The following is a 15,028-nucleotide window of genomic DNA, read 5'->3' as shown; positions in this document are numbered from 1 at the left end:
TCCGCGCGGCCAGCAGAGCATTCGGCTGCTAGGCAACCGCGCCTCCTGGGCGGTGGAGGACCCTAGGAGGAGGTGTCTAAGTCACTACCTTTTTGGTTAGCTGCGGTGCCGTCTGAAAATTAATGAAATCTGTAAAGTTTAAAAGTACAGGTATTTTGGCAGCCAAGTTTGGCAAACCTTAAAGCTGAGTTCTGCTCAGAGTGGTTTTTCTTTTCCCTGTTTTCAGGCGCGATGCGGGCACCTCTCCGTCAAGGCCCCATCCGCGGCGCGTTGCCGGGCAGAGTTGGACGCCGCCTGCTCCCCGCCCACCGCCCTCCCAGAGCTGGGTCCTGGTCCTTCGCTCGCAGCGGGGCCGCCATGGGCCCAGAGATGGAGCCGCTGCTCCTGGCCTGGAGCTATTTTAGGCGCAGGAAGTTCCAGCTCTGCGCCGATTTGTGCACGCAGATGCTGGAGAAGTCCCCTTATGACCAGGTACCGGCCGGCCCCTATCAGCCTGTGGATCCTGGCGCCGAGGCTGAGGGCTCTGGGGGATTGATCCTCCGACTCCTGGGTGGGGAGTCCGGGGAGGAAGGCCCAGGCGAGGTGACCGTACAGCCCGCAGAGACACCCGCAACGAGACCTTGTGGAGCCGTGGCTAGCGGATCCCTGCTCGCGGCATCCCTGGGGATCGCGAGTTCTGTGCTATGACCATCCGCTCTTCAAACTTCAGCCTCCCTTTTCCTTGGAGTGTCCTATAATGAGAGCCCTGAATTTTAATTTGTTAAGGAACTTTGGTAGTTCATTTATACTTACATATGGATGGGTTCTAAAGCTGCCTTCCTGCGAGTTATTTTCTAAAAGAAGTATGTAGAAACAGAGATCTGTGATTCTCCACCCCATGCTAACATTGCTGCCTTTCTCTTTTCTTTCTTTTCTCTTTCTTTTTCTTTCTTTTTTTTTTTTGAGTCAGACGTGTGATCCTCCCACCTCATCTTTAGACAGTTGTCCAGGAGCGAAGGAGCTTTTGATTAGGAGGCCATGAGTTGAATGTGAAGGAAATACATAAGTTACAGGAATGAAAGTCTAGGAGGGGAAAAGATTTATTTAAAGAAATTACCTGTGCAAAGAAAGCAATAATTGTAGGAAGGAGTCATGGGAAAGAAAGTCTTGAAAGAAGGGGTGCTGGCATTTTATTATAAGAGAACTTGGATAACCTACGCAAATATTATACATGGCAAGTGAAAAAGGTGTGAAAGGTACAACTCTGGTAGGCATATAGCTCCTGGAAGAGGCAAAAAAGGAGAAAATGGGAGAATAAGGGTAGAGAGCTGTGGCATTTTGTCACATTTGCTTCTAGTAAATGCAGAATATATCTATATAGTTTGAGTTCCCCAGCTTTTTCTCTAGTGATGTTGCCTTGGAGATGTTAGAAAAAATGGAAAATTGAAGGGAGTTGCAAAAGTGGAGGCCAGAGTGTGAATGCTGTTACTAGGCTCTGCCTCAGTTTGGAGCAGATGGATGTTGAGGTGAACATTTTTGTCCTTCACATAGCACATCTCCCTTAGAACAACCTTCTTTGTGGTAATGCCTAGGTAGGTTCTGTTTGTGTTAGTTCACATTAGTTAACAGAACTGCATTTCAGTAGACAAGCATTTTCCCAAGTGTGTTTCTTGGCATTGTAATCCTATAGATGCTACTCAAAAACAAACAAACACAGGATTCCACAAATATGTTTGGAAATTGGGCAAAATACTGTTCTAGGCACAGTGGTTTTCATTTTCCATTGAGTTAGGGTCATTCCCATTCTATGTTCCACACAATCCTAATCCCAAGAGTTGCTCAGTAAAAGAAAATTTCCTCATTAAATTCATTTGGAAAATGTGTATTTCTTCTTGGAGATTCAAGATGCATACTAAAGACTCTGAGTAGTTTTGAAGAAACTTAATTTTGCCAATTTTGATTAATCATAATAATTCTGAAATTTATTTGACCACTGATTCCTTCTTTTGGCCAAAGGCAAGAGTCTTTTGAAGATGTCACATTGGGAAATGTAGGCAAAATTGAAGTGCTTTTATTAGTGATTAAAACCCCATAATCTTGAGTCCAAAATGTGACTATCACTCCTATCAATTAAGATTTAGGCTGCACTAGGCACTGTGTCAGGATTTTTTATCTGTTCATTTCAATGACTTTTTATTGAGTGTTTACTGCAGATTGAGTATCCCTTATCCCACATAAGGGACCAGAAGTGATTAGGATTTTGGAATTATTTATAATGTATTTATCAATTGAACATCTCTAATCCAAAAATCCGAAATTCGAAATGAGCGTTTTCTTTGAGTTACAAGTCAAGGCTGAACAAGTTTTGGATTTTGGATCATTTGGGATTTTAGATTTTTGGATGTTTAATTCTATAAATATTATACATTTCTAATGATTATAATAACCTTACAGAGTAATTAACAAAAAGATAGCTAACATTTATTGAGTATTTACTATGTGTTAGGCTTGGTTTACAGGGCTTTGTGCGATATCTCATTTAATCCTCAGCTATTTTAGGAAGCTGGTAGTATTTTACCCGTTTTACAGATTGGGTACACACGAAACACAAAATGATGTAAATTGTCCAGAGTTACAAAGCTAGCAAACCTATTCCCTTTATCTATATTATGCTGCCACTTGGGCTCTTATTTAGTGTAATTTTTCAAAACTGTGATTCTAACCTTTACCCAGTACATTTTCCTGTCTACTGTGCCTTTTTCAAGATTTAAGCTAAGTGTTAAAGAATTTTAATATATCTGTGTACTTGGATTAAAGACTCCAAGAAGTCCTGAAGGAAAAAACCCTATGTGATTTTGTTTAAGCCAGTAGCTAGGACTGAGGGTCACTTTTAAAAATCAAGTTTTAAAATGCTTCCTGGACTCCTCCAGGAGACTGTTTCTGATAGTAATTATCATCCTTGGTGTTTCTGATGGTGGTTTCAGTGGAAGAAGTTAAATGATAGAGAGATTTACAATCTATGAAAAGCTAACAGAAATGTGATTGGAGCAGGAGCAGATTGTCCTCAGCTCCACAGTTAGCAGGTTCACCTTCATATGCTCCTTTAGCTTCAGGGGCATTTATCAAGGCTTCCACATTTTAGAGTACTTTGCCTCTCCAGCTATTTGAATTACTATTGCTATAGCACCAAACTGATTATGGTATTAGCAGTCCTTGGACACATAGAGGCACAATGAAATGAAAATATTTCTTCTGAGTGCCAAAGGAATTGATTTTTGCCCTTGTCTTTTTTTTTTTTTTTCTCTCTCTCTCCAAAAGAAAAGATAGCTTATGTTTTTTTAAAAAATGTTACTTTTCACTTTTGGTTCTGCTTGTTTTTCTCCAAGAGGAGAACCTCTCTAAAGTGATTTGGTATTTGTTAATCTTCTTATAAGCTGGTCCAGGGAGCTTCAAAGAGATAACATTTTTGTCCCCAATATTTGAGCCTGTTGGGATGAGGCCTCCCTGTAAGACTTGTCCACATTTATTTCTCTTTGAAAGGATACTATTTTGGTATAATATAAAAGATCTTTCATTGGTGCTTCATATTTTCTATAAGGACCTCTAGATTTTTTTTTTTTTGGTTCTTGCCAAAATCAGGGTATCCCGCTAGCTAGAGAGATATCATGTAGTATGGAATAGCTTGTTTCCTTAGAGTAATACATTTTCGTTTTGCTACAAAAGGATTGAAGAGTAGATTGAATAATAATACAATGTTTGGGTATAGGGAAGCGTTCTAGAAGAATAATAGATTTTGAGCTACTTTTCCCAGACCTAGAATGGTGGGGAACACAGGGTGGGGTCTATAAGAATGAAAGATATTAAAGTTCAGATCTGTTAAGAATAAAGAAAGAACCCGCCACTCTGTCTCTACAAAAAAAAAAAAAAAAAAGAATAAAGAAAGAGGGATAGCTGGATAATTTATTATGTCTTCCCCTTTTTGATAAAATATAGTAAGAATAACCAATTCATGGAGATGCATTGTCCTTTTCAAAATATTCTTTAAATTGTGACTGAAATAGTGATTACTAGTAATGATATAAAAGGAGGAAGTACAGAACAGTCCTCCATATAAACCATATGACCTAGAGGGAATGCTGGCTTCTACCGCTCATGTTGATCATCCTGATTAGTTGCTTAATCTGATTATTGTTCTTTGTGTTCCATATGTCAGATTCATGGCTTTAAAACCAGTCCTGATTTTTTTTTTTAGTTCCATTATAATTAAACAGCTCATAAAACAGAGGTTTTTCAGGCAGTGGGGTTTTTAAAAGACAGTGTGCTTTCATTAATGGGGTAGGGTTCTGATAGATTTTTAGATTATTAAAATCTGATTATTAAAGTGATTCTGAAGGTGGAACCCTTAGGCGTATATCAGAATGGGGGAAAGAATGTTTTCCAATTCCATTCTCCTCCCTTGCTCCTAACTGCTGCTTATAATGAAAGAGGAGGATGTTATTATTGTAAATGATTTGAAGGTGGTAAAGTGGCTGAACACCATTGGCTTATTAGATGAAAGATGTGGAACCAGTGCTCCCAGGGAGCTAAAGGTTAAGTCATTGGTTGAGACCATGGCCTGGTGATCTAAGCCAAAAAGCTTATCTTTCTGGCTTATGTAATTTGTTCCCTCTTTGGGGCCGTAGAGACTTAGCCAGACATGATCTTTTTGTTTCTGTACACTATTTCTGTTAAACTATACAGATTACATCTTCACTTGGCTGCTTGGGCACTAGATCTCCCTACTCTTCTGAAACCCATCTATTTCTCTGTTCTTTTTTCAATTTTTGAGACAGAGTCTCACTCTGTAGCCAAGCTAGAGGCCTCAGCCTTGCTGACAGCAACCTCAGACCTAGGCTCAAGCAATACAGACCTGTATCGCCATGCCCAGCTAATTTTTCTGTTTTTAGTAGAGACGGTGTCTTGCTTTGCTCAGGCTGGTCTCAAACTCCTGATCTTAAGTGATTCTCTTGCCTTGGCCTCACAGAGTTCTATAAGATTATAGGAGTGAGCCACCATGCCTGGCGCATTTCTCTGTGCTCCTGTATTCCTTTTCCCTTCTTTTTGTTACTAATTTCTGAGTAACGACGCAGCAATTTAAGAGTAGAGCTGGATAGACTCATTAGCCAGTGTAAGTACTAGCAGAAATTAGAAAGTCACGTTCAGAATTATCTTGAGATTTATTTTCCTGAAGTAATAGCAATAACCTAAGAGAGAACGCTGTGCTCTAGGGAGGGAGGAAGGAAGGAAGCAAGGAAGCAAATGGATGTGACTTGAAATTGATGGTAATAAGTATTTTCTGATTCTAGACAGCGGCATTCTACTTTCTGTGGCCTCTTACTTTGAAGCGGATTCTGAGAGAAGCTTTAATTTGATCTGTCACAAGTGGGAGCCAGTTATGAGTTCTGAAAAGGGGAGAATAGATGGTTTAGTGCTTATCTGTTAACTTGAATAAGCATGATAATATATCTGAAAGAATAATCTGAAAATTGTGAAGTGTTCTCAGAAAGGCAAGGTTTTATTATTAGTCCTTAAAGCTATTCCAGTGAAGTAGGTAATATTGTTCTAATTTGAGAGGGTGATGAAGGTTGTATGCCTCGTTCAAGGTCATATAGCTAAGTGGCTCCCTAAGGAGCCCAGGTCTTCTGACTCTAGGGCGAGGCCCTGTACTTAGTACTCCCCTGCATTGATACCTGTAGAAATAGTTTGCTAGACCAAGTAAACCTAGAGAACCACCTATGTGGTTCTCTACATAGGTGGATTAATTTAAATCATAGTTAACTTAATAATAAACTATTTTTGACTTAATAATAAACTATTATTGAGAGAGCTCAAAGATGAAAGACTCAGTAATTTATTAAAAAAAATTTTGCCCCATCTCCAAATTAAAATATCCTGACTCTTTTCCTTCATAGTCTTGTTCCTGGTAGATCTCCAGAGAGCTGTGCCTTCCCTTAGTATTGCCACGCAGGAGTGGGGAGCCTACCGCTTTGGGGCCACATGTAGCCTTCTGGATCCTTAAGTGCAGCCTTTTAACTGCATCTAAATTGTATAGAAAGGGGTACAGCAGAGAAAGATGAAGCTTTTCTTGACTCCTTTGGTGGTTAAAAAAGAACAATCTTGAAACCAAAAGCCCACAGGTTCCCCACCCCTGGATAGAGATGATAGTGTACCTACACCTCAAAGAGTGATGGTAAGAGCTTTCATTAATACATAGTAAGAGATCAAAAATATTACCTGCTATGCTCTTGTCTCTACATAGCTAGAGATATTTGCATGTAGGATTCCCTCGTTTGTGTTCTTCTGAAAGGATTTTTGGTAATCTGGTAAGCATTTGTGAGGAAAACGTCCAGTGAAATGGACAAGGATATTGAATATAGTTCATAAATCCTGTAGTCCCAGCTACTCGGGAGGCTGAGGCAGGAGAATCGCCTAAGCCCAGGAGTTGGAGGTTGCTGTGAGCTGTGTGATGCCATGGCACTGTACCGAGGGCAAAAAAGTGAAACTCTGTCTCTACAAAAAAAAAAAAAAAAAAGTTCATAAATCATTGGCACTCAATAATTTCCAGAATAATTTCTCTTTTATTGACTCCCTTCTTATCTCCTGTGTCTTCTGTTTTTCTTCTTTTTACCTTAGTTGTCTGTAATTTGTCCCTAAGCTGAGTATAGCCTTTGACACATTGTACAGTGATGTATTTAATTAGGTGCCTTCCCTCATAGAATGTTTTCAGTACCTACCTGGTGCCACGGGTGCCAGGAGCATGTTTTGGAATGAATGTGTTCTCTACCCCTACCCTCTTAGGGCTCGTCTCCAGTCTCTAACTACATAATTTCTTGCCCCTCTCTATGCTTCCCCACTCTCTGGGCCTCTGCTTTTCTTCTCTGACCTTCACATTCACATGATGGCTTCACGTCTTTTCCCCACTTGCTCTTCACCTGCACAGTCAGTCATAAACATGTTTCTGAAGGGCAGATGCACAAAAACAGAGATCACAGACCTTCATCAGACAACAGAATCCTGCGAGGCTGAGTGAGTCCTTTCTGTTTGGGCCACTGGAGGAATATACTTGCCCTTGGCAGAATAACAAGCCTCTAGCTTTTACTTAGTATCAGTAACTTCTATCTCCTTTAGCTGTTTTCCTTTTCAGGCATTGTCTGCAATCACCTCTGGTAAACCACCCTCCTCCCATTTCTATAGTGGACTCATTGCATGTCTCCTAAACTTTACCCTTCAGTCCTTCCTGATTATTTCCTACTCATTTTTTTTGAGGCACTGACACAAAAGAGCATCTGCTTCTCTCAACCATTTGTGTGAATTTGAACAAATTACTTAACATCTCTGTATTTGTTTCTTTAATTGTAAAATGGATAATAATTCCTACCTGCTTCCCTCAACTGGTTATTAGGAGATTCAAATGAGATAATGGGCCATACAAATATGTACACAAATAAATAGAAAGAAGAACAGAAAAGGCCACTTCTTCCAACTGCCATCTCGTTCCCTGTTATCAGTGTGTTTCCTGAAGTATCAACTGTGTTTAGGAAATCTGTACTTTTTTCAGATTCTGCCTTCTCCTACACACTGGAGTTGAAAACCTCCACTTGCTATTGTATTCTTTAGTTGGTCTTTTGTGTTCAGTTGATTATTAAATGTGCCCTAAATTCCACCTTCTAGGGCCTTTACTGTCTAGTCCGGTCAGCGTTTTCCTTTCATGTTCTTACTAGGTGTCATGCTAAGTAAATGTGTATCTTTGCATGGTGCCTATAGGGTTTGCACATTAGTTGCACTGATAATATGTTGTGTTTTTTTTTTTTTTTTGAGACAAAGTCTTGCCTGTCACCCTTGCCTAGGGTGCTATTATAGCTCACTGCTACCTCAAAGTTCTGGGCTCAAGCGATCCTCCTGTCTTAGCATCCTGAATAGTAGAGACTGCAGGCCCATGCCACTACACCTGGCTGATTTTTTCTACTTTTGGTAGAGATGTGGAGTGTTGCTCTTGCTCAGCCTGGTCTTGATTTTAAGCGATCCTCTTGTGTCCTGTGACTCACTACACCTGGCCTGATAATATATTCTTAAAAATATATTTGGGGTATTCTTTTTGGATTTAGAGCCATAGAAAAGAAGGATCTTTTTCTTTTTTTCCTCTCCTTTTTCTGTTTCTTAGTAATTTCCCCAATAAAATATGTTACAGGTTAAGTGTGCAACAGTTAACTGCTAACTAGACAGACATGTAAGTGTAGATGTTTTATAGATAAATTTGGTTTAAATCTGATTTTTTTTACTGATGGGTTTATATTTAATTTGTGTAGAAAAAACCTCAGATGCTGAGCTTATCAGCATCTGGCAGTAATGTACACTATGTACTTTATTTATAAAAATCTCTTGAGGACATTACAGTCAGAATTAATCTGTTATTGTTAGCCATAAATTCCATTATATTTATGTGGAATGGAAGAGTTTATATTATTTGATGTAAAGTCTGAGTGTTTTAACCACCATGAGCTTATTCTTGAATATGAGGAAATATTTCCTTGGTATAGTTATAAAATTATTCTTAATTCCTGAGATAGTCTCTTAATTATGTAAGTAGTTACCATATCTTTCTTTGTGCTCTGAATGATGTTAAATTAATTCGAATTTTCTCACCAAAGAAAATTTAGCATTCTTCAGTGTATGTTAGTTTTACAGAACTCTTGAAAGCACTTGTAGAGAAAGATTAAAGTCAATATTTAGATTTTTATTGGATGAGAGTTTACCTACAAATGCTTGGTTAGTTATGAAGACTTTTTATTTTATAAATTGCTTCTTTAAAAGCTTACTACTTTCTTAATGCTTTCCAGGAACCAGATTCTGAATTGCCAGTGTCTCAGGTAAAGAAAGGATTAGCTGCAACCTGTAGTTTGGAGAATAATTGCTATTGCTTAGCTGTTGCTATAGATTAGAAAATGTGCTACATATCTACTTTTGATGTTCTAAAATTAGCCATATCTACCTGACATCCTGGAACTTCTTACATAAATAAACTTATATTTCCAATACTTTCCGTGTATATGGATAGGCTTGTAGAACTAATCTACTGTGTTCATTAAGGCTTGGAGCTTAAATAGTAATGACCAAGATTGGCCAGAGGATGAGAAAAATAAAAGAGGAGCCAAGGGGAACTCTGCACTTAGCTCCCTTAGAAAGGGAATTCTACTGGTTTGTGATGGAGTGCAGAAAAACAACAAATAACAATAAGGGAGTCAGTAGAGCCACATGTGTCTGAAAAGACATTACAGCAGTGAGTTTCAAGGCACACTGGTGTGCCGTGAGAGGATCTTAGGTGTGCTGCAAAAAATTATAAAGACCATTAATTAAATTATTTTCAAAAGAAGTTCAAAGCACAGTAAGTATATTCTTTTTTTTATCCTTTGTTTTGATCAACATTATCTAAGTGTGCTGTGGAAGTTTAAGTATGCCATGAGATAAAAAAAGGTTGGAAAACACTGCCATAGAGGATAGGATGGTGTGTTTTGTGCAAAGAGTGGGCCAACTCTGCTTGGACAGGTTGATCTTCACTAACCTAGGAGCTCTAAGAGGGAAATGCCTGCTGCAGTGAGTGAGGATGGGGGAAGGGACACTGGCCAGATAACCACGTCTACAAGATCAACTTGGTTAAGGATGGGAGGCCACCAGAGAGACCTACTAATGAGCTAAGAGACCAGGGAATGAATCAGGAGGAATGCCTGGGAGAGAGGAGGTCTGGTGAGGGAGATACCTGGCCAGTGAAGCTTTTAGCCCGACTATAATCCCAATTACTCACTTTCAGTGAGTCTGGGAATAAGGAGAAAGGATATAGAGAGCTATAAATCAGAGAGCTTAAATGTTACCAGGTGTTTACCCTGCCATGCGAGATGGAATGTTAACAGTGTTTTTTAGGTAAATAAGCTATTTGAACCTCATATGGGCTTTATATGAGTAATTATCAAACCTTTTAGAATAGAAAGCATTTGGCAAAACACTCTTAAGGAAGCCTATATAACATTAAACAAACACTGTACATCGTCCAAAATGTGGTGCTCTATTCTTTGAAAGGATGACATTTGTCTTTTGAATGTTTAGAATCTTGATTTATGTGATAGATGGGAAAATGATTTTTCTGTGTAATATATGTACAAGTCATTCAAGAAGGATCTAGGCTGGGTGGTAGCTGATGCCTATAATCCTAACACTTTGGGAGGCGAAGGCTCTAGGACAGGCGTCCTCAAACTTTTTAAACAGGGGGCCAATTCACTGTCCCTCAGACCGTTGGCGGGCTGGTCTATAGTTTAAAAAATATATATATATGAACAAATTCCTATGCACACTGCACATATCTTATTTTGAAGTAAAAAACAAAACGGGAACAAATACAATTCACACCACTTCATGTGGCCCGCGGGCCGCAGTTTGAGGACGCCTGCTCTAGGATCATCTGAGACTGGGAATTAGTTCGAGATCAGCCTGGGCAACAGTGACACCCTGTCTCTACAAAATTTTAATTAATTTTATAGATAGAGTCTTACTGTGTCACCCTGTGTAGAGTGCTGTGGCGTCATAACTCATAGCAACATCAAACTCTTCAGCTCAAGCAGTCCTCTTGCCTAAGCCTCCCGAGTAGCAGGGGCTACAGGCGCCAACCGCAGTGCCCCACTAGTTTTTCTATTTTTAGTAGAGACAAGGTCTTGCTTTTGCTTAGGCTGGTCTCAAACTCCTGAGCTCAGACAATCCACCGCGTTAGTCTCCCAGCATGCTAGGATTATAGGCATTAGCTATTACACCCAGCCTTACAGAAAATATTTTAAATATCAGCCAGGTGTGGTGGTGGGCAACTATAATCCCAATTACTAAGGAGGCTAAAGCAGGAGGATCACCTGAGCAGGAGTTTGAGGCTGCAGTGAGCTATGATCATGCCACCATACTCCTGCCTGGATGACTAAGGCTCTGTCTCAAAACATAAAGAAGAATCTAAATTATAAATAAAAGAGTGTGGTTTTTGTTCTCAAGAAATTTGGAAGATTTTAATTAAATTAAAACAGCAAAAAGTTGCATTGTAGGAATTTTTTTTTTTTTTTTGAGACGAGGTCTCTCTAGAGTGCAATGGCAGCATCATAGCTCACTGCAACCTCAAACTCTTGGACTGAGGTAATCTTCCTCTCTTGCCTCAGCCTCCCAAGTAACTGGGATTACAGGTGTGCGCCACCACACACTGCTAATTTTTTCCATTATTTGTAGAGACAGCGTATTGATCTTATTTAGGCTGATATTCCAGGCATCAAGTGATACTCCAGCCTTGGCCTCCCAAAGTGCTAGGATTACAGGCATCAGCCACCATCCCTGGCGATAGGAATGGTTTTTAAAACTGCTGTAATTGACATTTAAATAAAAAATTTCAAAGTAGCACAGGGGCTTCATGAAGAACCTTTATTTAGCATTACTGTCCTGTTCTTACTGTAGACTTAATTATCTACTGGATAATGATCTAAAATGGAACAAAGCTAATTAGATTCTTCTGACCTTTCTGTTCACCTCACTATTCACACTTTTTGGGTTTCTTCTCGCACATTTTCACAACTTCAAAAGAAATGAGGCTTTACAATAACAGTTCAATATTTTGTGCCTAAGTTTTTGTTTTTATAGAGAGCAGAGTGTCACTTGTTACTGATTCTTACGATGTCTGTATCAGGTCCTTTGGTAGCCTTATTCTAATAACAACCTAGGAAAATTGTTTATTGGATGCCTGAAACTACTGATCGTGCATTCTGTATTAAGAAGACCCAAGCCGGGCGTTGTGGCAGGCGCCTGTAATCCTAGCTGCTTGGGAGGCTGAGGCAGGAGAATTGCAGAAGCCCAAGAGCTAGAGGTTGCTGTGAGTCCTGTGACATCATGGCACTCTACTGAAGGCGGTAAAGTGAGACTCTGTCTCTACAAAAAAAAAAAAAAAAGAAGAAGACCCAAAAGAGTTTTTACCTCTTCCTGTGTGTATTTCCATAAATAGAACTGGATTAACAGACCTTGGAACAAATAAATCAGTGTCTTTGTAATGTTAGCTGGCAGGTGTTTGTCTCAAGAGTGATGTCTGATAGACTAACTCAGTATGTGAATGAGATGGGATTATGTTTCACAGATACAAAGAGAAATAATTAATATGATAGTTATTCATTTAGATTCGAAGAATCCATGTTTTTCCCTCAAAATGTTCCTAAGCATCTATTTTTATTGCTATTACTCCATTACTTTATTGCTAGTACTTCTAATACATAAAATGTTCAAATAAATTTACATTAACTATTCTTTTAAACTGCCTGACCCTGCCATTTATTAGTAAAATTAACATACCTGATAAAACAAATTTACATTTTATTCAGATTCAAAGGGAAGTTTAGGATTACTGTGTGTGCTTTGCTATGCATTTTATTTTAATCTCTGATGAATTTTGAACTTTGGGTTTTTGTTTTTTTTAAACAAAGTATTTAGGGCTATAAAATGTTCTTGACTTGTTCCAAAATAAAAATATTTTAATATTTTTTAAAGCCAAAGCCCCATCTGCTGTTTTCATTAAAATCTCAAGAATTGTTCACATTGCCAGTAGCAATTCTTTGAAAACAGTCTGATGTTTAATCAAGCAGTGATATGTGATTTACAAGGTCATTTTTTGTTAGGACACAGGAAGAGTTAGGAAGAGTAATTTTTTCAAACAATGATAAAATTTTAAATTGAATAATAGTTTAAATAGATTTAATATAGATCTTTAAGTATAAAAAATTCATACCATTAGAATTATATTTTAAAGGGTGAGACAAAGTTAAATCTACTTTGCTTGGAAAATTGAATTCTTAGGGAATAAAATTTTTAAAAGATGGGCGGCACCTGTGGCTCAAAGGAGTAGGGCTACGGCCCCATATATTGGAGGTGGCAGGTTCAAACCCAGCCCCGGTCAAAAAAAAAAAAATTTTTTTTTAAAGATGTTGCTATTTAACTTTCAAAGTAGCATTTATTCATTTGGCCGGGAAGAATTGTAGTTTTCCTTTTCTATGTTTTGCTTTGCTTAATATAAAATATAAAACATTTGTACTTCTTTAATATTGAAGAGGTTAGTAGGGAGATCGATGTTAAGAAGCATGATGAATTGGATGATAAAACAGTATGAACATGAAAACAGGTAAAATATGTACATCAATATTAATAGTCAACTATATAATACTGATAAATTACAAAACTATGAAAACTTGGTGTTTAAACAGTTGATTTATCTAGGATTCCACATAATAGTTCTTAAGTTTTATTGCCTCCTCATTATCAGAATAGATGTCCACATACCTCTCTGTGGCATACATGATTCGTCATCTGGTCCCTACTTTTCTCTCCAGCTCCCTCTCTGACTGCTGCACCCTTTGCTGAACCTGATTCTTCAACCATTGCCAACTCTCTTGGAGTTTCCAAACTTGCCATAAGCCCTCTAGCTAGCCTTCCCTTTGCTCTACGCACTCTACACTTTGCCTGGTCACTGGGCCCAACTCTTTTGTCCTTTCTTCCACACCCAGGCAGAAGCTCACTGCCCTTTTTTTTTTTTTCCTTTCCTCCTGAAGTTCACTTCTTTTTATTTTTTATTTTTGTTATTGCATTTTCCCTATTACATGGAAATTCTTCCAAGTTAGAACTAGGACTGTGATTTACTCGTCTTCTTGTTTCCAGGTGCATGCATGTAGGTGCTCCCTAACAATATGGGAATGAACCAGGAGAGCCCACCTCATACTTTACTGTTTCTGCAGGAAGTGCTAGCTACAGACCTTTCTGTTCATCAGAGAGCACTGGACTAAGAATGTCCTTTTGAAACATTACAGCCATCAGATTCTTGCAAGCCATTACAAATCTCTGTGGAGATTTAAAATAAATAGGATTCCTTATGTCCATCTTTAAGTTAGACTGTTTAACTTTAAGCCAGTGAGGACTTCCCTAACCCCTGGGAATAGCTGTATAGATCTGGCATCTTTCCTGACCTTTAAATAAGTGAAAACATCAGATTGTTTCTATACTTTGGTGGATGCAGTTCCAATTAGAACTGATTTCTTTTTACAAATGAATTATTTCATTGAGTCCATATTCTATACATTCAGTTGTGTTAAATTCACACATAACATTGGAGACATTTTATTAAAAAGTTACCTAGTAAGAGTCCAGAAAACTTCAACCAGAAAAGTCAAGCCCAAAATTGAATCATTTTACTAAATATAATTTTACTTTAGGAAACTAAATACATACATTGTGGAAGCAGTCTTTTTTATTCCCATTAAAATGAAAGCATGGGCTCGGCACCTGTAGCTCAGCGGTTAGGGTGCCGGCCACATACACTGAGGTGGGCGGGTTCCAACCCAGCCCAGGCCTGCCAAACAACAATAACAACTACAAAAAAAAAATAGCTGGGTGTTGTGGCGGGCACCTGTAGTCCCAGCTACTTGGGAGCCTGAGGCAAGAGAATTGCTTAACCCCAAGAGTTTGAGATTGCTGTGAGCTGTGACACCATAGCATTCTATCAAGGGTGACATAGACTCTGTCTCAAAAAAAAAAAAAAGAAAGCATGATGTTTTTCTTTTTAAAAACATTTTCATTGATGTATTCCAATTACTTTAGCCCACAAAAGAATCTCCATTTTCCAATTTATATAAAACCTATTTTCTCCACCACTCTCTTGTCACCTATCATGTACCACTTTGCCTTGTCATTTAATCCAAAAGCTGATGCATTCAGGGAAATTAGGATCTATGTTTTAATCTTTTCATATTTCCTGTTCAGAACCTAGTCCAGTGCTATATAATTAAGGGGTGCTTAATGAATATGGAATGACTGACTGATCTTGGGTTTATTTGAGGGCTTTCCAGACTCCTGTAGTTCTCATCAGTTTCTTCCCAGTCCTTTGGCCTTCATTCAGCCTGCTTCACAGCCAGATCCCTAGTAGCCTGAGCCGAGGCACTCTTCACGTTTTCCTTACTGCTGC

The 15,028-nt window shown here is 38.7% G+C and overlaps 1 protein-coding gene across 2 annotated transcripts in view; it reads left to right on the top strand.

Moving 5' to 3' along the window:
• The first annotated feature begins 266 nt into the window (after positions 1–266).
• TTC8 (tetratricopeptide repeat domain 8) overlaps positions 267–15,028 on the top strand; it is a 61,253-nt gene continuing 46,491 nt past the window's right edge. For both annotated transcript variants that reach the window (XM_053603194.1, XM_053603193.1), the window contains exon 1: positions 267–471. In XM_053603194.1, coding sequence (XP_053459169.1) covers positions 358–471 — 114 coding nt within the window. In that variant the 5' untranslated portion in view covers positions 267–357. The remainder of the gene's footprint in view (positions 472–15,028) is intronic.

Source organism: Nycticebus coucang, chromosome 9 (assembly GCF_027406575.1).
Source record: "Nycticebus coucang isolate mNycCou1 chromosome 9, mNycCou1.pri, whole genome shotgun sequence".
Classification (NCBI taxonomy): Eukaryota; Metazoa; Chordata; class Mammalia; order Primates; family Lorisidae; genus Nycticebus; species Nycticebus coucang.
This window is presented reverse-complemented; position numbering and strand designations above follow the sequence as displayed.